The sequence below is a fragment of the Neltuma alba genome, unplaced genomic scaffold (assembly GCF_004799145.2).
Source record: "Neltuma alba isolate B1F8T4 unplaced genomic scaffold, ASM479914v2 tig00013680_pilon, whole genome shotgun sequence".
Taxonomy (NCBI): domain Eukaryota; kingdom Viridiplantae; phylum Streptophyta; class Magnoliopsida; order Fabales; family Fabaceae; genus Neltuma; species Neltuma alba.
Genome location: NW_021637846.1, coordinates 17,826 through 40,603, shown reverse-complemented (window position 1 = coordinate 40,603; position 22,778 = coordinate 17,826). Strand labels below are relative to the sequence as shown.

The 22,778-nt window shown below is 35.7% G+C and overlaps 2 protein-coding genes across 2 annotated transcripts; one reads left to right on the top strand and one right to left on the bottom strand.

Annotated features, from left to right (window-relative positions):
- The first annotated feature begins 9,362 nt into the window (after nucleotides 1–9,362).
- Nucleotides 9,363–11,199, top strand: LOC114738762 (probable WRKY transcription factor 40). The gene is made up of 4 exons (XM_028926830.1): nucleotides 9,363–9,583; nucleotides 9,758–10,012; nucleotides 10,112–10,228; nucleotides 10,749–11,199. Exons 1-4 carry the CDS (start codon nucleotides 9,572–9,574, stop codon nucleotides 11,085–11,087), a joined length of 723 nt encoding a protein of 240 aa, XP_028782663.1. The 5' UTR covers nucleotides 9,363–9,571; the 3' UTR covers nucleotides 11,088–11,199.
- A 211-nt stretch (nucleotides 11,200–11,410) lies between these two features.
- LOC114738755 (formin-like protein 18) lies at nucleotides 11,411–22,778 on the bottom strand. Its single transcript, XM_028926822.1, has 16 exons — nucleotides 22,689–22,778; nucleotides 21,793–22,014; nucleotides 18,921–21,697; nucleotides 18,701–18,830; nucleotides 18,221–18,292; nucleotides 16,938–17,036; nucleotides 16,771–16,812; nucleotides 16,219–16,299; nucleotides 16,065–16,115; nucleotides 15,899–15,980; nucleotides 15,567–15,661; nucleotides 13,767–13,838; nucleotides 13,557–13,673; nucleotides 12,574–12,642; nucleotides 12,416–12,482; nucleotides 11,411–12,095 (listed from the first exon to the last, which is right to left on the bottom strand). The coding sequence occupies exons 1-16, from the start codon at nucleotides 22,761–22,763 to the stop codon at nucleotides 11,911–11,913; spliced, it is 4,236 nt and encodes a 1,411-aa protein (XP_028782655.1). The 5' UTR covers nucleotides 22,764–22,778; the 3' UTR covers nucleotides 11,411–11,910.

Here is a 22,778-nt window from a genome sequence, read left to right as displayed (position 1 = left end):
GTAGACGTCCAGTTCATCTGGGGATCATAGTTGCCGCACAGCAGCGAGTAACATGGGAGGAACAGGTATGGTTAGTTAATGTTGACCGTAATTGTGGCCACCAACGTAAGAAGGACTACTGCAAATAACTAGTACAGGCACTACACTCTTGTTCATCTTAAAGCGTCCTTCCTGGTTACATCTAGAATACACTGAGGAGGAGTCGAGAAAAAGCTAAATCCACTAGACTAGGAGCATTAAGAGCTTCTTTGGCCAGAATATCAGCCGCCTCGTTGCCTTCTCTACAGCACCAGACCACGTCGACCTCGCAGTCTCTATTCATCATGGCTATCCATAGCTGACGGCATAGGAGGCCGATCGAACCAGATATCCCATCGGGTCTCATTCACCTCAAAACGTTGCGACGATTCCATCCTATCCACGATCTCGTATCGCGGGAAGCCCAGAATTCCTCGTTGTGCCCCTGGGTAGGATCTTAGACCACGCCTCTGCTGCAAGTGAGCTCGACATCTCTGGGGCGCTTTCGGTCTCCAAATGCTCTTCCAAACCCATCTCAAGGACGTGTCGCCTCTCACTGAAGAATGTGCTTGGTACGAGGGATTTGGAAGGGAGGGAAGGGAGAGAGAAGGATTTTAATTATTTCCTTTTGTTTGACAACGCACAAATTTTAAGAGGGGAGGAATCATCAACCTCCCCTTTAAAATTGGGAGGATTTGGAGGGAAAGGATAATATTTTGTCATGTTATGACTATTATGCCCATATTGTAACCATTATGCCTATATCTTAAATAAAATAAGGGCAAATTATTCATGTCAAAATATTTTTCTCCCCTCACATCATGAATCAAATAAGGTAATATTAAAACTCTTTCTCTTCTCTTTGTTTTTATAAATCCAAACAATGTAATATTAAAATCCTTCCACTCTCCTCTCCTCCCCTACTCTCCATTAAAATCCCTCCTCTCCTCTTCCTCTTATTGAGCCAAACAAACCCTAAGGCTATCATAATCTGATATCGTGGAAAAGGTCCCTGCATGCGACGTCCACCTTCACGTGGGTCGATCCGTCCTCTGCTAATGGCCAAATTAAATGCATTTCAAAGCTTCCTTCAGAATTTCTATCTATGGCTCCGGTCTCGAGCTGCCTCCTCATCGGAGGACCATATAACTGGTTTTATTAAACACATTAATCAATGTTTGGATTAGCGGTAAAAAAAATAGGTGAAATTTATTTATAATTTTAATTTTGAGGATAATTGATTGTAATTTATTTACATGTTAGGTATAATTACAAAGTCAGAAATGACAGTTTTCTTTAAAATCTCCAACACACCCCTCAATATGGGTGTTTGGTTTGGTCAGAAATCAATATTGGTGGTCTCATAATTGATTCAATGAGAATATGGGGGTTCTAAAAAAATTTTAGGAAATCACAAATTTAATTTTCAAAATTGATTTTCATGAGTATCCAAACACTGATGCCTAACTGTAATCAGTTTGGGTGCTCATCTTCATAACTCATCCCCTCTAGACTCTCTAGATTAGATCTAGATTACTTAGATTTATTTTTTTAAAAATAATTATTTAATAATGGATATAAAATCTAAAATAAAGATAATATCTTAATAATTGCTTTTTAAAAATCTTTTTTATTTAAAAATAATTAATCAAGTGCCTCTCATTTCTAATAGACTAGTTTTTTTGCAATTGAACTCCTTCTTTGAGTCTATGCTCATCACAATTTTATTGGTGGTCTTATAAACTGATTTAATGAGACCTTAGTATCAGAAATAATAACTCTTTTTAATACAAGAAATAGGGCATGGCTAACAGCCTGCGGGCTCAATACATAGCTACTGTAACGAAAATCACGTTCCATTAAATGCTTTGCACTCGATCTGTGGACGGTTCTTTAGACGTACTACTTTCTATTTTTAATATAAGATCTTATTTTATTTTCATTTTTATTTTAAATATAAGACCCTAATTTTTTTGGTCTTTCATATTTATTTATTTTTTCTAAAATAGTCCGTCTAATAATGATAGTTCTAACTAAGGATATTTTACGAAAGACAATACTTATTTATTATAAATAACTAAATTAATTTATTTTCTTAATCTATTCAAATTAATTAACTAGTTATTATATTTAGTATTAGAAATATAGTAATAACTTACGATTAGGACCCAAGATTTATTCCTGTTCTTCTGTCATTTGCATCACTGTCGCCTTTTTGTATATTCCAGCTTTTTCTGTAAACTTTTTTTTTTTGGGCCAAACTTTTTCTATAAACTTAACTTCCCAAGACCCTGTCGTAAAGGTCCCACCTCAGTTTGCTTGTCTACAGTTTCTGAGGTTAAAACGAACATCGTTGGAATATTGTGCCATGGCACGGACTATATATGTCAGTGTCAGGAGTAGCCACGGGTACACGTAAAAGTGCGCCGTATGTATTTGACCAATGGATTCCACATTCACATTTCTGCTTTCACATATGTGACGCCTGCAGCATTTACTGTTACTATGATCGATCTCTTTCAAGTCTCAACCGAACAACAAAACAAACAAGAAATTAAGGTTGGAACGCTATGCTCATCAAACATTTCAAGCTTGTCGGATCTGAATAATATCTATATCTTATTTAGATAATTCAAATCTGATTTTTTTATTTGTTTAAAATAATTATTTTGATATGTATAGAATTTAAAATAAAGATAATCTCTTAGTTATTATTCATTCAAAAAATAGTTTTTCTATTTGAAGATAATTAATTAAAAATTTTAAATCTGAACCGTTCAAATTAGATATAAACAGTTTAAATCTGATTAGTTTAGAATGCTTATTAAGATAAAGATCCTCTTCATACTTCCTTTTCAAACTTCCCGTTCACAAGTCCCTCACGTGAGGCAGCAATACCGGCAGCGAATGAGCCTCAACTTACTGCAAACTGGAAAGTAAACAAAGTTCAGTATTCTCCGAAATCTCATCCTTGGATCTGTACGTGTACATCTTATATATAGAAATTAAACGTACATGTTTAAATATCCCGCACGGCAAGTTCGACTTTTGAAACCTTGATCCGACTTATTATAACTTGACTTAATCTGTATGTATATATAGTAACAGTTTTGATTATTCAAGTTCCATAATATGGTTCCATGTGAGATTGAACAAGATTATGTCATATTTTGCCACAAATTCAACAGCCCCAACCGGCAGCTTAGGGAAGAGTGGGGAGTCCAACCATACTTGTCTTCCACGCGCAGGGAAGCAAAGATTCTCATCTTGGACTTTGAATCCTTGACAATCAATATATATATATATATATATATATATATATATATTTATAAAACACTCTATGTAATAGCTAGTAAGTAGTAAATACGTTTTTCTGAGTAATATATTATTTTAATTGAACTAACCAATAAGTTGCCAATGATTCTTTTGGTTCAACTAGTCACTGAGTATCCCCACGGAGATAATGCACAATAAAACTAAAGTGAATTGCATGTTCCTAGTAGGGATGCTCAAAATAGGCCCGTCCAGGCTGGCCCGTCCCAGTAGTAATATTTTTAATATTTTTTATTATATTATAATTACTAAATGTTAAAAATATAAAATGTTTAAAGCATGTGTAATACAAAATATTTATATTTGTAGCTTTCAGCACATATGTAGTTGAATTATTATTATTTATTTAGAGCTTTTATAATTGTTTATGATTTTTGAAGTTATTATATGTTTCTAATTATTATTTATCTGAACTTTTGTTTAAGAGGGTTAAGCCTAAAGAAATAAAAAAAGAAAACAAAAGATGCTTTCAAAGGGACTAACTCCAAAGAACTAAAAATAAAAAGAAAACGACAACAAAAAAGTCATTATAATAGGTCTAACTACAAAGTAATTTTTTTTTTTAAAAAAAATGGAAGGTCCCAGTTCCGTCCACAGGACACGGAATAGATTTCTTGTTCTGTCCTTGTTCATTAAGATGAGACTGTTCTCATACCGTCCCGTCCCATGAACAGCCCTAGTTCCTACATATAATTTATCATGCTTGATTCATTGGTTGTAATTATATTTTAGTATATTCTTAAATATCTATAACTAAAAAAATGTGTAACCAGTTATTATTGGTCGATATATTTTGATTAATTTTAACTACTAAAAAGCTATAATTTATTTGTTGGTTCACAAAATGGTCAGTTTTCTTATGGTCATTTTTTAATTAATTTAATTTTCATAATAATATTATATACATAATCTGAAGTGGAAGTCGATGAAAATTAAGAAGAGGTCAAAAGAGGGGAAGGGTTACGTGGAAGGGGTGGATTAAGTCCTTAAGAATTGGCTGTTTGTATAAGTGTGGACGGCCGACTGTTACGTTACTGACTTTGAAATTCCACTGACTTTCAAACTCCGAATGAATATTCAAGAGGTTTTAGTAATCGCGTCAATAAGCTTCTTTTATTTATATAAATTAATTAATTATGTATACCGCATCAACTTTTTTTGACCAGCTATACCACATCAACTATTGTTACCCAATATTATCAATATCAATATCATCATCAATATACATACAATTACAGATATAAAACATTTTTTTAAAACTGGTAAAAAAGGAAAACATTTTTTTGGAAAAAAATTATATTCAAAATTCCCTAAAAGTATATCAGAGTTACTTGCTTATTATTTAACAAATATTTAACTGGTAGTGTTTTTTTACGAAGATTATTGGTACTGTTAAATAAAGGTGTAATTAGGTGTTAGTGTTGAATGAAGGGCTCTGTCGAAAGTTTATACTTTTTTTTTTCTTAAAAAAAAAAAGATTGATGAGGTGCATTTATCTTCAAAATTTGCTCTAAAGAGGTAGTATTATAAATTGAAACGCAATCAGTTCTATTCTTAAGTAGTCATCATCTTAATTTAATCTTGCATATAATACGCAAGACCGGAATTTATTCAACATAAAAAGGCTAGACAATCGCATTTTACCATGAATAATATAATGCAACTTAATTGATGTGTTATATAACCGCACAAATTAAAAGGCGCTTTACCCATGCTACCTTTATTTTAAAACTTTTTTTTTTTGGTGAAAATAGGGGGTAAAGCCCTTCTTATTATTTCAGAACCTTACGTCGGTAAGCAATCCCCACATTATCCCTGTACAAATATAAAGACAGCTTCTGGGATAGATTCTTATAAAATGTCACCACATCTTCGACTAAAAGCTCATGGTGGCAAGACAATCAGCACAACAATTGCCTTTTCTAAACACATGTTGTATCCTAACCTGATTAAAAAAAAACTCAATTCTTTCTTTACAATTTTTAACAAAGCAGAATTGACATAATACTCATCCTTAATCTTATTTAACATGTTAACAATAGCCAAAAAATCACCCTTCACAATTAACCATCGACAATCAAGGGTAGCAGCAACTTGTAAACCTGTAATAATGCCCCATAATTCAGCTATAATGGCTGAGCAGACTCCCAAGTGTCTTGTAAAGCCAGCTTTCCATCTTCCACTGCCATCCCGAACAAGGCCACCACATCTTGCCATTCTTAAAGTTGATTTAACAGCCCTATCGGTGTTTAACTTTAACCAACCCACATCTAGAGCCTTCTAGGCAATATTTTCTGCTTTCTAAATACATCCCATAACACTTCATTGTACTCTAGTAGCCAGGATTTCTTAAACATATCTGTTTATTATAAAACAAGGGTTCTATAGCATCACAAAGCCCTCCTCAAATATACATTTATTCCTCCAATTCCATAGCTGCCAATATGTAACTCCAAATGTCACCTTCCAGCCCGCCTTTCACTTTCGCAGCTCAAGCACCATCTAAACCAATGCTTTCCGTTAAGTTGAAAGATATCAACTTTTGAAGCATACTCACCCCACATTTGCCATACGTCCTTTGCAATATAGCAATCTCTTAGCACATGCATAAGCCCCTCAGTTACATATTTTTAACAAAAAGAAAATCCGTTTATCAGCTTGCTTCTTCTTTCAGCAGTGAGTAGCCTATCATGTGTTGCAAACTATAAGAGCACTTGGATCCTTTTAGGACCCTTCCAATGCCAGATTTTATTCTACATAGTATCTTTATTACCTTGTTCATTTCTTCATATTCTATACATGTCAGTAATGTTATAATCCACATTAATACCACCTCCCCACTTCAACTCATCCTCCACAAACTCTTCATTTGGAGGTAGGATGGGCAAAATGCATCTACAATCATATTCAGGAATAAACCTCATAATCTTTTCTAGATCCCAGTTCCCGTTTGAATTCACCATCTCCCTAACAACAATATTAGCTTCTTCAGCATCAAGAGGCATAGAGCATTTATTAAGCACCTTCCATCCTCAGTCCAAATATCTTTCCAAAATTTTACATGTTTACCATTTCCAATTTCTCACTGGATATTGGATTTAATACTTGGCCAGATCCTTCCTAAGTTCTTCCAAATTTTAGAGTTAGTATTCTTTACTACTCATTCATCACAAAGACTTTTTTCCTCTCTCATATTTCCCCTTCAGCACCATCGAACATAGATTTTGTTTGCGGGAATGGTTCTCTGAAGAGTACAAGAAGAAGATATGAAGAAAGTGGTGCACTATGTCTTCAAGGCATGGATAGTACTTTCTTTTAGGCTTAATTCGCCCCCACTTATTCCTATCTTTTAGGGTGCAAGTTGGGTTGACCGGCGAATTTCCTTCAGAATACAATAAAGACCCTTGAATATGGATTGCACTTCCAAAATTCAAGCAAAGACAACAATGGTTTTTACAAAGTGATAATTTGACTATATCTCTGCGTGCACTCAAAGACAAAGGCAATGAGTTTGATTTTAGTGATTATATTGTATATCTCCAAATGAAGTGATGGTGAAGGGTTTATATAGAGTATGAAATGATACCTTAATGAGATACCTTTTAGAATAAAAACTTACTAAATAAAAAGTCACAACCATATGTTAGTTCATGAACCAACATAATTTAAATAAATACAATGAATTTAGTATGTAGGTTCATTTAATGTTTTAACTTCCTACATGATCTTTTGTTAAATACAATGTATTTAGTATGTAGGTTCATTTAATATTTTAACTTTCTACATAACCCTTCATATAAATATATTAATTTATATGAAGACACAACCCTTCAAATAAATTTATTAATTTATATGAAGACATAACCCCTCGTATAAATTTATTAATCTAATAAATTTATATAAGGACATGACTTTTCTAAAAAACACATCTCTTCATTTTAAAAATATTCCAACAATCCCCCACCATTTTTAAAATGAACTCAAACTCTTATCACTTCGAAAATCTCATGTTTTCAGTAAAGGTATCTCAAGGATTTGAACCTTTACCTAAGCAAGTTCATTTAATATTTTAACTTCCTACATAACCCTTCATATAAATATATTAATTTATATAAAGACACAACCCTTCAAATAAATTTATTGATTTATATGAAGACATAACCCCTCATATAAATTTATTAATCTAATAAATTTATATAAGGACATGACTTTTCTAAAAAACACATCTCTTCATTTAAAAAATATTCCAACAGATTTCCTGGTTTATTTGCAATTACCTTCGAACCAATCTTTCCAAGCAGAGCATCGTTCATAGTCCCTGTGCCTCTCAACCCATGCCCACCAATTTCTTTCGAAGAACACATCATATTCCAGCTTATGGCATGAAGCTTCCTCTTCCCCTCTTCGCTTTTCTATATAAAATCTTTTTGGATTCTTTCTAACTGCTTCCCTACACCCACAGGAATAAATGAATGCTGCATGTGAGGGATTGCCATTTAGCTCGTGATTGACTGCACAAGAGTAATCCTGCCAGCCAAAGATGGTGTTTGTTTTTTTCAAGCATTTAACTTGCTTTGCATTTTTTCAATTAGAAACTAGAACTTACTTTTCTAACTTCTTCCTTAGGTAATATATGCACCCAAGTATCTTCCCAAGTCTTCTATTCTTTCAAAACCTGTCATACTACAAATAGTATTTTGCAAAGCTCTATCAGTGTTACTCAAAGGTTATGTTTATATATTAAGAAAATTATTAAATAGCTTACTGGACTATACTAAGGCAAATTGATATTATTTGACTAAAATATCCTTAATGAATGATGAGGGAAGAGGGTACACTATGATGGTTTGACTTATTATTACATATTATTAAATATTAAGGCATAAAATTGCACTGGCGAAAAGGTATTTTAAGATAGAGGTTAAAGTATATATTTAATTTTTTAATTTTATAAAAAATTTCAATTTGTCCTTAATTTCAAAATATATACTTTTGGTTATTTAATTCTAAAATTTTGAGTAAAATGATGATATTGAGATCTTAAATGTTAATAAAATATTCTTAAATACTAACATATTAAGTTTAATTTTTAAAACAATCATGATTGTTGCAAAAAAATTATTATTTAAATATAACTATTTCAGAGTTAAATGACCAAATACATGCTTTTTAAAGTTAAAGAATTAAATTGAGACTTTGTATAAAATTAAATAATTAAATATATAATTTACCTAAAATAAAGTAGTGAAGGGAATATAAAGATGGGAAAAATCGAGAGGATTAATTTCCTGAAATTAAAAGAGAAAGTTGATGAAGTTTTCTTGCTTAATTCGTATTATTTTATGTTCGGTGTATTGAAATGGATTTTCGGCATGATTTAAAGAAAGACTCCATGAAATTCGGTCATCGGTCATCAACAACTCTTCCGTATCATCACAGGCGTTCACACTTTGAAAGGTCCGTGATTAATTAACTAGCCCTTACTTTTTCGTTTTAAACTTGTAACTAATTTATAAATATTAAAAAAATTAGTTAAGTTAATTATTTATAATAAATAAGTATTATTTTTTAAAATATTCTTATTAATCATGTGTATTAGAACGAAATCGAAACCCTTTTTAATTACATTATAATATTATGTAAATATAATAATATTAGTACATGCGCAACAGTATTAAGTATTAACTAACTCGTTTAATTTTCCTGCAATGCTAAAAAAATTTCCTAAAAATGCATCAAAACTGACGACTTTTAAGAAAGACTCGAAGTCCATTAAATTTCTTTTCACCCCTCGTAACACGTCGGATAGGGGCCGATGGATTACGATAGAAAGCTGGCGTCTTTGCTGCTAGGCAGAAAGAAATGAGCTTAGGTCACTGAGATGACGTAATGCCCATTACGTTTGATGGCTGACGCAGAGATAGGATCCTGTTCAAAGAATTAATTCTTTTATATCCACATGAACCTCGATTTTTCTAACACATGGTGTTGAATTCGGAAACCCATGGCCCAGATCAAGCTGTATGATTCGCAGGGAAAAATTTTCAAAAGAGCAGCCCCCAAAAGAATTTCTCTCGTCTTCTTCTTCACCCACCTTCAACTACCCAATAATTTTATTATAAATAATCCAGACTCCCTCCATTATTCCAGTCTAATTAATTTACGGTAAATACATATTCTTCTCCTTGTGCTTCAAGCTCCTTCGACTTCCGATCCCCCAATGGATGTAAAGGTAATTAACTAAGTTTCTCCTTTCCTTTGATTTGTTTAATTTGTTATATCATTTTGATCGGGGTAATAATCGCCCTTTTCATGTTCAGTTCTTCTTGTTATTATACGCTTTCTTTCTGGGTAGAACACTACTGAGAAATTCATGAGGATGTGTTTTTTTTTTTTTTTTGTTCAGGAAGAAACGCTTCAATCGGAGTTGAAACGTGTGAGAGATGAGAACAGCGCCCTAAAAGTGATGCTTCAAGTTCTGAACAGCAAATACCAAAAGGTGCAATATCAACTTCAAGAAATTAAAGGATCGGAACCGAATCAAATTATTGCATCAGTTTCTGATTACGATACGAATAATAAGAGACCAAGAATTGAGTTACCCATAGCTCATAAGCCACTACAGATCTTCGCCAGAACTCATCCAAAGGATAACAGTATGGTATGTTTTGTGTAATTAATTATATATAAGCACAGGCGAGTTCAGATTCTATCACGAAGTTCATGTGTAATTTTGAACATTCCTTTGGAATATATACAGATAGTAAGAGATGGATATCAGTGGCGGAAGTATGGCCAGAAGGTTACAAAAGATAATCCATCGCCTCGAGCCTACTTCAGATGTTCCATGTCTCCAAACTGCCCTGTCAAAAAGAAGGTATATATATGCAAACACACACGCACTCATATCAGCTGGTGATTTGTTCTTTCAAATTTGATAGCTTTTAGTCACTCAAGGACATCTGGCACAAAGAACTGATCAGCAAATGCCAAGATAGGATCAGATTTTGTTGACCAAGTAGGACATTTTATGTTCATTAAGGCAGTAACAGATTGGTTTGTGTCAATAAAACCCTGCCTAGTTTTTCCTCAGTTATATGATTATGATCACAGGGGCTAGGACTATGCAAGTGGCTTGATTGCCCAATAAGCTCATCCCTACTCGAGTCATTTGGGTTATTTGAGCAAGGTTTCGGGTCTAGCACTGGGCAAGGTGAAACCCAACCCTGCACGTGTGCAGATGATATGTGTTTTTTATTTTCTAGGATTTCTTCAACGTTTAACATCATATGTAAATTATGATTTTGTTTATGCGATTTGATGAAAGATTTGAAGATGAAAAGGTGGATTAATCAAGAGATTCTAACCTCATGGCAAATGCCAATTACTCAATGCAGGTACAAAGATGCGTCCAAGACAGGTCAATCCTAGTGGCAACTTATGAAGGAGAACACAACCATGGGGTTGTTGATCCTAAAACTCCCCAGGGCTCAGTTGCTGACGACAAATTAGAAGCGACCAACGTTAATGATGCTGGGCTTCCTGGTTGGACTCTGACAGATAAAAGACCCCCCGAGGATGTTGGCACCATCAGAATCGAACAATTTGTGGGTTCTCTCATCAAAGATCCCAACTTCACCGTATCGTTAGCCGAAGCAGTTGCACGCTCCATCACTACCCCACAACGCAAGCAACAAGAAGATCTCGACCTTAATTTGAGTCTCGCTGAAGTGTAAAGAGAATGAGTATTCAGAAAAAAGTAGTTAGGAAACTGGTAGGGTCTCTCACGATTGAATTTGTAAACTTATGAGACGCATATATAAAATGGAAGTATGCAATTTTCCTCTCTCTGTGCTTGTCAATATCATTTCATTTCATGAATTGATAAAAAGACAGAGACGAGAATGAAGGTGAAGATCGCAATCATTACTCATTAGCTTTTGAATGAATCCTGTTTAAGGTTTGATTTGATATCAGTCATCAAAGGGATGGCTTGGAGTAAAATTGAGAAATTCGAGTGCTGCTCAACCTTTGCACATCTGTGAAGTAATCGTCTTCTTCAAGGAATGGCCTGAACTTTTCTTTTCCTCTGCACTTTCCAATTTCATTACAAGGTTTGATAAATCTCGAAAGAACTCAATTATCAAGATTGCAAATGCTACACTATCTACTCATCTGAATAAATTATCAACATTTACATCGCCATTACTCAGTACTCATAACAAACTAGCAGAGCAAAACTAAAGCATACATGCTTTGTACACCAAAATTGTTACAAGTAGCTCGCCATCGAGCTGAACTGCGTGTGTTCCTGCTTTTCTGCTGAGCACAACCGTAGGACAATAAAATGAATATTGATCTAAAATTCTCGACTATCCCAAACAGGATTTATGAAGACTTCTTAGAATTAATCTCATTCTCAGCCATATGTCACCAACGTTACAATTCTTGCGTAAGAGACAATCAGTCACTCGTGTCATCTTTAATGTTGAGGCTTTCTGTCCACTTCAGAAGGGAACTTCACGAACTTGATTACAGCTTGAAGCTTCTGATATTTCATCACTTAATATTGCCACTCTCAATGGGGGTTCGCATCGTTTGTTCTGATTCCTTTTTAGGAGTTAACTTCAACTTCTCATTTTCTGCTTCCTTCATTGCTTTCTTTCTCTCGAATTCGAGCTGCTTGCAGTTATCTTCATGGGCTCGTTCAAACATCCTCACAAAGTTGAGCAGGGTGGATACAACTACAGAGAGAAATTCCAGCTTAGAATGCTGTTCATTCAAGGGATGAATACAAACCATGCCTTTAGACTCCAGGTTTACAATGTCTCGCTTCTGTTAGGAGATTTAAAGTAACGTCGTTGCGATGCCCCAAAAAAAAAAAAAGTAACGTCGTTGCAACCAAAATAAGGCAAAGGGGGAAAAAAAAGAAGAAGGAAGTTAAAAAGCTATCGCATGGTGAATTAAAAATTTGAAGCAGTTCTTGGTCCATTTCATATCTTTTGCTCTGCTAAATCAACCTGTAAGGTATACGAAAAAAACAGAGAGAGACAGTTGAGATTACCTTGTTCAAATGGGCAACGTGCAGGATCCTCTCCAAAGTATTGAGCTAATGCATCCGCGTTTCTACCCTGGTACATCCAGATTCAATTACGTGACAAGTCATTTCAGCGATTCATGGAGTAAGCTCAAAAGTATCTGTTAAAAGAAGTGAATTCATACCACATTTGAATAAAGTTGAGCCAAAGACCTCACTTCCGCTTCAGCATCACTAAGAAATTCCTTCAAAATCTAAACGTTACCAAGAAAATTTCTTTAAAAGATATATCTAAAGACAAAAACACTAAGATGCATAAATGAAGAAGTGTTACGATGTTCATAGTAGTATAGTAACAAGAGTTAAAGGAGCCTGTTATAGAGGCATGTCAGTCGATAGCCATAAGGGGCCAAGGTTATCTGCAATGGCTAGTGCGAATTACATGTGAATGAGGTTAAGCAGAAGCCAGAACAGGACTCATTTTCATTAGCATCCCTTACAACATGATCAATAAAGGTTTCAATTACGATATCTGTTTATTTACTTATTTTAACATTGGACACTGCAGCTACACAGTTCTTGTCCAAACACATAAGTGGGGTGTCATTTCAAGTTCAGAACTTGGGCAAATATTTTGATCATTACATTTTAGAAGGTTCTTGGAGCCTTGGGGCCCCAGATAAGGCTTGGCCTTTTCTTCCTGTGATTGTAAAATGAACATGAAATCACATATGTGGCGTAAGTATCCAGTGACAGGCAGCCACAACTATAATGTTCCAATGTTTTTTTTTACATTACAAGCTTCTATTATAATACTACATTTGATCCTTAATATAAGAGCTAGTTGATTAATTTGAGTAGATTAAAGAAGTTTTTTAAGTTAGTTATTTGTAATAAATATGTATTGATTTTTCTAGAATACCCTTACTAATCATGTGTATCAGCTAAACTATCATTTGATAGAACGTTTGTTATGTGCAACTACTACAAAGACTACTTTAAAAAAAAATAGATAAATATGAGAGACAAAATAGATAAGGATCTTATATTTAAGATCAAATTAAAAGTCAAACTAGCTCTTATATTAAGGACCAAAGGTAGTATATCTGAACTGAAGAACTTTAAAAATTTGGACCAGTCGTGGAGATGACCATCGAAAGCATTGTACCTTGCAGAAATTTTCTGACACAGGCCCATCATTCTCTGACACAGTCAATTCCTGGACTACTTTCTCAAGTCCTTTGCTAATAGCTTGCATTTCCTCTGCCAAATATTTCAATTGTATCTGTATGGATTATAGAGTACTTATTTTACTCAGTTACACCAAATCAGAAAATAACAAAATCCCCCGATCTGATAATGCAATAGAAAGAGATACCTTGGTTGAAGCTTCCAAGCTCTCTAAGTCTTTCGAGAAATCTAGAAGTTCTGGCAGCTTTTCAGCAAGCACCTGCAGCTTGTCAATTATCAAAAATAGTTACTATGTTAATTAATTCACTTGAAGAGTCAAAGGAGTTGTGCCAAAATCAATAGAGCTGACAGCCATAGCAAAACACACAGAATTGTCAAACACCAAAAATACTTCCATAGCCATATATGCATAAAATGAAAGGCAATGTTGTAGCTATGACAATTGCAGCTGCATGTCTACTGGCAGCCTCATCCAATGATCTTTATTGATATTTAAATTAGTTCTAATGGTCACCAAGTAAACTAATAAGGATTATAGGTTGACTGTTGGAATTATTATAAACTAGACCGATAGAGTTGCTTTAACTTTTTGCTCGAGTATATTTTTCTATTTCTACTCTATCTTCGAGCATGTATCAAGGGTATTCTTGCCAGTACTCGTAAGCCATATTTTCCTCAGAGGAGAGCATTTTAAGATAATGCGTTACCATCAGGGGCAATGTTTCCTAAGTTCTCTGTCCTTGATATTCTTCTTTAATTTTTACTGACAGCCAAAATAAGAGGAATTTAGCAGTAAATCAAGCTTCTTGTATAGAAACTAAGCAACCAATTCCTCACTGTCTCAAGCTCCTCAGTTGAATGGCCTAGGGAAAAAAACAAGAGCCAAATTTTGCTCATCGAGCCATACAAAGATAGAAACTGAAGAAGCATGTTTTCTATCAAATTCTATCAAAAGAGCCAAGAACGCATAACCTTAAGAATAAAAAAGGTCGTTGCAAATGAAGCAAGTCAAGTAGCATGAACTAGCCGCCCAAATATAGCAAGTCTAGCAACTGAAGTTGAATATCCTTCATAAAGACATTAGTATCTTCATTTTTAACTTCAAAGAACATCTTCAAAAGTTTTGTTGCTCATAAATAACCTTTAAAGCGCAGAGGTCATTGAAAAATAAAAAAACTACTCAAGCATAGCTACACCAATATAATAAATTTGGCGACCAGAGCAAGAACATTCTTAAAGACATGACCCCCCCCCCAAAAAAAAAAAAAACAATTTGACCTCCTTTTTCATGAGGTTACGTTACATATGGTTTGTTTTATCTAAGTCACAAGACGAGATGGAGATTTTTTCTCATATTTGTATCCATTGATTTTAGTTTCACTTTCCATTTTCTCATCCTTTCTGAAGGACAGGACGGAAGGCTGTCAGTATCTCAAAATAGAAGAGTATCATGTATGGTTGTCATCATACAGAACACATTGACAGACTACACATATACCAGTCAACACACTGCTATAATTAAATTTGTGGGAATTTTGATGTCACTAAATATAACCAGACAATCATATGTTCAGAGAAGAAACTTAACAATCTGTAGAGAAGACATCTACAAATACTAGGCATCCTTTGAAAAGGCCCAAAAAGGGAAGAAATGAGTCACTTGGACTGGACACATAGTATGAGAGATTCTATGAAGTTTAATTCCACGGTACATCCAACCCATTTTCTTTTGCAGTTAAATTAGTATTTAAGCGTATTGCTTCTGATGAACAAAATTCCGTCAATATCATTAAGGGGGGAAAAGCACATATCACCTATGAAGCAAGTCAAGAAATCTTCGTATATGCAGGTAACCAAAGCTGACTAAACCTCTATTCTTTTCCTTCCATGGCATTAAAATCAGTAAACTAATGGTGACATATACTTTACATATATAGCAAGGCATTAATAAGGGCAAGTCTTATTTCCTCTGTCAGAGAACATTTACCTTACAAAGATAATGCATGAGAGTCATTTTGTTATTCCTGGCTCGTGTATCAGTGAGCTTAAGGAGACTATCCAATCGAAACCCAATAGCAGCACCTACAGTGATTTTATACATTAACTTGGAGAAAAGAAACCAAGGGTAATGGTATAATGTTCCGAGTAAGTGTTACTTGAGTAAAAACAAAAAGTTATTGTTCAACAATAACAATAGGATGTACATAAATAATGTCTTTAGAGTAATTTGATAGTCCATATTAACTTCTTAAAAATATCTATATTCATCAAATCATATACTCACACTTTTTTATGGTAAATGAATAACCTTTAACTCACCTCTTGCAGTTCCGTGGTTCAAAGCATTACCAAGAGAAAGAATAGTCTGCATAATTCTTTTCAACTTGACTGAACTCCTGATCTGAAGTGCAGAACAATAAAAGTTCATTACAGAAGCACGAGGAAGGATTGCTAAGCATTGATAAGATACAGGTATGTGACTTGCCTCTTCAGATGCAGAGTTTACAATATTCAAGTCCCTTCTAAGCTCAGAAACCTACAAGAATATTATATAGTGAAGTTCCTTGGAGCAGCTAATTTGTAAACAGTAAGGACACAATTATTTAATAAGAAAAAGGATTGACTCGCAGTCTTCTGACCTGAGTGCCGAATTGTATCTTAAAAGAGAACACTCTTAACTTCCTTTCTACTCTTGGAACTTTCATCAATTCCAAGAAGAACTGTTACAGAGTGCGAAAGAGATAAGGATACAACAATATAGGTACTTTATCCGTTGTGAATGTAGAGGATGCATTTAAAGAGAGAAAGGCATAAGAGAACGCGATTGTACATAGGGTTCACCTATCATACTTAAATATGGGACCAATTACTCAACTTCTTTATATCTACCCTCTCTCTGAATGCACCATCTAGTCATCTACATTCGTTTTGTGGATGTAGAGTCCAAATCAAAAGTCAACCACAGTATAGAGTTCAATCTCCATGTAAATGATATCTTGAGTATCAATTGCTGGCCATAAACGTGTAAAAATTGGTTTGCAACAAAGGTTAAAATGGAGAAATCCAACAAGGTTAATTAGTGGCTAACATTTTTCTTATTGCACCACTAATCATCGTAGTCCTAATCTAAAACATTTCTTGAAATGAGGAAAAAGAAAGAATCATAGTGAAAGGATAGAAATATGGTTTACCTGTTCACACCTTCCTAAGTTGCCCTTATCTCCAGTGTAGTTCTGCATGTGATGTAATGATAGATTAATTTAGTTCAAACAAACAGAATGTCCCAAAGAGTTCATGCTCTCCCTGTGTCATGATTCTAGTTAATTTATAAGTGAAAGAGTGGGGAAAGATTTCATACCCTGAGCAGTTCCATCTCTTCCTTCGTTGGACAGAACTTTATGAGGTTCTCAACCTGATCGGCATCTAATGCTGAATCATCCAAAGCAAGGACAGAGCTCTGAAGACCAACATAATAAAGTAAGTCAAAAGAAAAAAAAATAGGAGTTCCAAGAGCCAAACTTCTTTATAACCCAGTAGAGGTAATTGGAAATTCTAAATAACAGTAACCATAAACTGGACATGTGTAGTGTGATTGGACCTGAGTCATTTACAAAATCTGTCCGTGATTTTCAGTTAGAATTGAAAGGAACAAAGACAGCTGAATAGTCAGTAGGAAACGTTCAGACAACGTATATAAATCATGAACATCACAAAGTACATTCAACAACAATTACCAAATTAATTATAGAATAAAATAATTGCACTCTATTCTTCAAGAGATGCCTAAATTATAGAATAGCTAACAGTAACACTGAGAACGCATTAAGAATTAGACATCTTGCTAAATTAGAAGCACCTAAAGTGTGGAATGTGTTCTCTCGGTTCCCAATCCAAACTAACCGTTCATCATTTTTTTTTCCCTGGCCAGATAAACTAACCTTTCATCATGATCCAAGCCAAACCGAAATTGTGATGATTGATGATTGGTCTGGGTTAGGTTGGGATATCAGATTTTGGCATCCTTTGAAAATGTAATTTTGTGTGTTAGAGTTTTTTTCTTTTTTTGGTTGGAGGGTGGGAGGATAGATTCCCGATGTAAATAGTAGGCTAGAATTAAATGTTCCAAGAACTAACACAAAAAATAAAATGCCCATCTCATTTGGGATGGTATAATTTCTCTACTTGCTCTTTTCTAATATTAAAATATTATAGAAATATCCTTACCCTGACAGAAAAGAATTTAAAAAAAAATCACACAGCACATGCAGTCAGTTCAGAAAAATTGGTCAGGGAATTGAGCGGCCTTGTCTACACAAGCCTCTTCTCTTTTTCAGCTCACTGTGGGTTGGGAGACGATGGGGTAATCAAGTGGTGTGTTAGAGTTTTGCGGTTAAAGCAGATTTCTCAAGGGTGCTAATTGACTGATAAGAATATCCCATGAACGTGATACGGAGAGGAAAAAGTGTATACTGCTGCGATTAAATCACAGGCACTCTGTGCCAAGTTTCAGCTGGTAGTCAAACACAAAATTATGCTAAAGAGTTGAATGAAGTTTTAAATAATTGTTTTTTTATGGAACCTCAATACAACTCAATGATCATAGCAGTATGTTGTGAAAGTAAATTATACGATATATCTCACCACTAAATCGGGCAAAGGGATTTTGACTTTTGTAAGCATGATCTCACAATTATATGCTCGCCTTAGCTCAATCTGCAAAATAGCATAATTTTTTTAATAAAGAATTCAAATTATTTAAAAGGTTCTTACAATCAGTTTTTGACAGATTAACGTGCACGCTGATGGAAGGCATCAATGTGCATCACAACCAATTCAGTAAGAAAGAAAAAAATCCACGTTCACGACAACTTAGAATGAAAAAGATCAGAAAGTCACAAATGCTTATGTTTGCGCAGTTAAATAAACAAAACAGTAGAAGCTGATCAAAATAAGTGAGTTGAGAAAATAACATGGTTTACGAGATGTCAATTACTTTTGTTTAAATTGTACTGTTTTTGGATTTTTCAAGACACAGTATAAATCTAAAAAATGTGTTCTCATTAACAATAGAGAATAGTTTGTATCTGGAGTATATGGTTGAGCAGATATTAAGAGGCATACCAGTTGAACTTTCTCAGTTTTAGTCCCTGAGGCAAGACGATTTGATTTTCCTCCTTTGCTTCCACGATCAGAATTTGGAGTAGCTGCAGAGAAAAGACTCTCAAGTTCTGACATGTCAAATTCTGGAGCCCTAGCACAAAAAGGTTGGAAAACAATTTTTAAAAATAATCACAATTCTCATAGACCAAAAGCTAGAAAACGCTTAGTACGGTTCTCATACTTAGAAGCTTCCTCAGGTTTCTGCGTCTCAGCCCATAAACTTCCATGCATGACCCTTGTTAATTTTAACCAATGGTAAGGTTTCAGATTGCTCCTTTTAGTTTGCGTTTGAATTTTTGCATTTGGTCGTGACAAGCCACGTCCCTTTGCACCAAATGGAACGGTAGGCGGTCCAGGAACACTAGGTGGTCCAGGAGCTGGAGGTATATTTCCGTTACCAGTGCCAGGGTGCAGAGTTCCAGCCTTTGACAATCCATTCGCTGAAGGGGGAGGAGGTACAGTAGCAGAGTTCTTTGACAAAGATGTGGTAGGAGAAGCAGGAGGTAGGGGTGGCGGCGGCACTGTTGATGTAAGAGTAGGACCAGATATGGTTCCAGAATGCCCAGGAGGCGGAGGTGGGGGTGGAGGGCCAGAGATAGCAGCAGAATTGTTCATATTCAGTGGAGAAGGATTAAGATTGGCAGCTGAAGAAGGAATTCCAGAGAGTGGAGGGGGAGGTATTGAAAAGGCCTTAGCAGTTGAAGATAGAGATGGAGGTGGTGGTGGGGGAGGGGGAGCTTTGAGTGAATTTTCTGAAGTGGAATGCGGAGATCTTGGGGCTGGAGCTGGGGAAGGAGCGGGTGAAAATGAGCTATTCATGGAAGATGGAGCGAGAGGAACTGGTGTTGTGTGAGGAAGCGAGGGATGGAGAAGGGGAGATGCAGATGAACCATTTACAGTGGACTGTGATGTTAGAGGAGAGGGAGACGGTGGTGGAGGGAGTGGAGGGGGCGGAGGACGGGTTGACAATGAACTCTTTGTGCATGAAGGAGATGGAAGAGGAGCTGCAGCTGAGTGAGGAGCTGGGGGAGGGGGTGGGGGGCCTTTGAAAGAATTTTTAACAGTGGAATGTGGACATGTTTCAGGAAAAGAAGAGGATGGTTGAGAGGCAGGAGGTGGTGAAAGAGTGGTTGAAAATGAGCTCTTCAGAGAAGATGGAGAAAGGGGGGCTGCAGTGGGGTGAGAAGGGGTCGAAATAGAACTCTTGATAACCTCAGGAAGAGATGGCAAAGGTGCAGGAGGAGAAATTAATGACTTCTTACTTTTATCATGTGTTATATTTTCAGGCTGCTGAAAGACAATAGGTTGCATCAATCCTGAAGAAAGCTGAGGTTGATAAGGAGTTTGAAGAGGAGAAACTAATGACTTTTCACCTTTTTCATGCGCTATATTCTCAGGGTGCTGGGTGACAGCACGTTGCGTCAATTCTGAAGTATGCTGAGATTGAGATTGGAGTGCAGGAGTAGGAGGAACCAGTGATTTTTTAGTTTTATCAGGTGCTATATTTTCTGGGTTCTGGGTGACAATAGGTTGCATCATTCCTGACGTAGGCTGCGGTTGAGGAGGAGAAGGAGAAGAAACAGCAGGACCAAGGGGTGCAACAGTGTTATGTGTGACAGCAGTAACATCCATCAAAGATTTCAGTGCTAAAGATCGCAGCAATGTTGATGATGATACTGGAGGAACACTTGTAGGACTTACAGATTTTGGCACCCCTAAGACAGAAGGAGACAACGTAGAAGAAGAGGAGGGCACAGTAACTCCATGATTGACCTCTTTCTTGATATCCCCTTCCGTACGATCCTGCAACAAAGCTGTTATTCCAAGGGCTGATGGGGCACTAGGATATCTTGATATGGGTAGAGGTGAACCTTGTGAAGAACTACAATATAAAACTGGAACAGATTGAGAAGCTTGACGCACCCGTGGAGAAATGATTTTGGATTGGGTGGGCAACTGAAGAGCAACCTGCAAATGTTGAGGTTCAATCCTCCTTTTGAGAGAATAAGGATCGGCAGAAGGTTCATGTGAGGGAATAGATTCTTTGGTCTGAGCTGCGGATGTGAGACTCTTGGTATTGTCTTCTGACAATGCCATTGTTTCTGATGTTTCTATCATCTTCTTAAGAGAATTAGCATCATCAGAAGGCTTGTGTGAGAGACTAGATTCTTTGGCCTGAGCTGAGGATGTGAGACTCTTTGTATTTTTGTCTGGCAATGGTTTTGATTCTAATGGTTGGAACTTTTTTCCCATTGATTTCGCTTCCATGGATGGTTCAGTTAAAAGAATAGATTTCTTCTCTTGAACCATTGCTGGAATGAATTTTGCATCATTTTCCAGCAATGTCTTTGATTCTAGTGCATCCATAGGCAGTTCTAAGGGAAGAAATTGATTCCCTTGATCCTTTAATGTAAGATTCTCAGTATCATTTTCCGGCGACGCTTTTGATTCCAATGAGATAATCTTTTTAGCAAGATTTGAATCAGTTGAGAGGTCTGATGGGGAAACAAATTGCTTCGCATGACCTGATGATGTCGTAATCTTGTTATTTTCTGACAACACCTTTGTTTCCAATGGTTCCATTTTCTTTTTGCAAGGAGGATCCGGAGATGATTCATATGACGTAGGGACTTTTCCAGAAGATGTGGAAGTCATATTTGAGATATCATTTTCTGCCAGTGTTGTTGGATCAAAATTAAATCTTCCAGACAATGAATCCTTTGGCAAGTTGCTCGGTCTTACAGAAACCCCACTTTCGAATATTTCCTGGAGCTTATTTGATGCTGTGATCTGCTGGAGCACATTCACTACCTCAGTTTTTGAGTCTAACCAGTCAACATTGCTGAAAATTTCTTGAACCTTGGCAAATGCTTCAATAGGAAGGCCCTCTTTGTCCTCAATCCGAGGCATATCAATTGAAATAACAGAAGAAGAAGCATCCATATCTGAGAAAAGAATCTTCAACAAAAAATATAGCATATACTCAACAAACATTAAATTGATTATCACGAGGAAAAAAAATACAAGAAAGAAGAAAAGAGAGACATAATCACCTCTACTCTAAAATCCTTTGGAAATTGGTCCTTATCATTCCACAACGTGTCGATTTCATCACGGTTAAGCATCAAAATATTTGATCGGATAAATGCTGTATTAAACATGATACGAAACATCATTTGCTCACGTTCCAAATCACTATCCAGACTAATACACTCCAGAACAACATCGCCTTGAACATGACAATGGATGTCAATCTTTGCTAGTTCACAGTCGGCCTGGGACAGAAACAACACTTGAATGAATAGATTAAGAGACATGGGGGACCCCCCCAATTGCGAATGCAAACCCTGTCTTGGCAGGATTCCAATCTACTCATTTCAAAACTGCCAAATAACTACAGCCAGTGTGACATAAAGCAGACACCAAATTCCCAGCTTATGTTGTATTTAACATGATTTCAAGCTGATTCTCAACATTATAAAACTCGATATGCACCACAGGTCCAGTTTCTTCTCCCAAGAAAAGGAGAGAAAAGTCCTTACCTACTAAAACCCCATCCCATCCTCATAAAAATATAAATAGATACCCACCGGTAGGGGAAAAAAATCCAATTGAAAATGACAAATTTGATCCAGATTTCATTTTGAACTAAATACTTTTTGTTGATCATTAGGATAATCATTGACTTTCTGTATAATTAGATCACAGGAGGCATATACCAATTCAGATTTACGTTTGATGTATTCGCAAATTAAATGACAAAATTCTATAACATCACCTCTGGACTTAAAAATGAAAATCATTAGTGAAAGAGCATTTGAATACAAGTAGCAGGAATAAAAACGAAGGAAGATAGATTCAGTCTTCATTGTCTTGAACCAGCATGAATAAAAGTTAAGAATGTAGTTAGAAAGCATTTCATAAGAAAATAATAGGATATAAGTGCCACCTGCTTGTAATGCCGGACAACTTTGCTCCTCTTTGGGGTTGAAAAAAGAACTTTGGGAGTCCGATCAGCAGCCATAAAAGGGTCCTGTCC

Coding starts and splice junctions, on each gene's coding strand:
- LOC114738762 (XM_028926830.1), top strand. Junction 10,013..10,111: donor ATCCAAAGGATAACAGTATG/GTATGTTTTGTG, acceptor GAATATATACAG/ATAGTAAGAGATGGATATCA. Junction 10,229..10,748: donor ACTGCCCTGTCAAAAAGAAG/GTATATATATGC, acceptor TACTCAATGCAG/GTACAAAGATGCGTCCAAGA.
- LOC114738755 (XM_028926822.1), bottom strand. CDS start 22,763: ATGGCTGCTGATCGGACTCCCAAAGTTCTTTTTTCAACCCCAAAGAGG. Junction 21,698..21,792: donor CAAAGGATTTTAGAGTAGAG/GTGATTATGTCT, acceptor TTTTTGTTGAAG/ATTCTTTTCTCAGATATGGA. Junction 16,300..16,770: donor ACTTAGGAAGGTGTGAACAG/GTAAACCATATT, acceptor ACTCTGTAACAG/TTCTTCTTGGAATTGATGAA.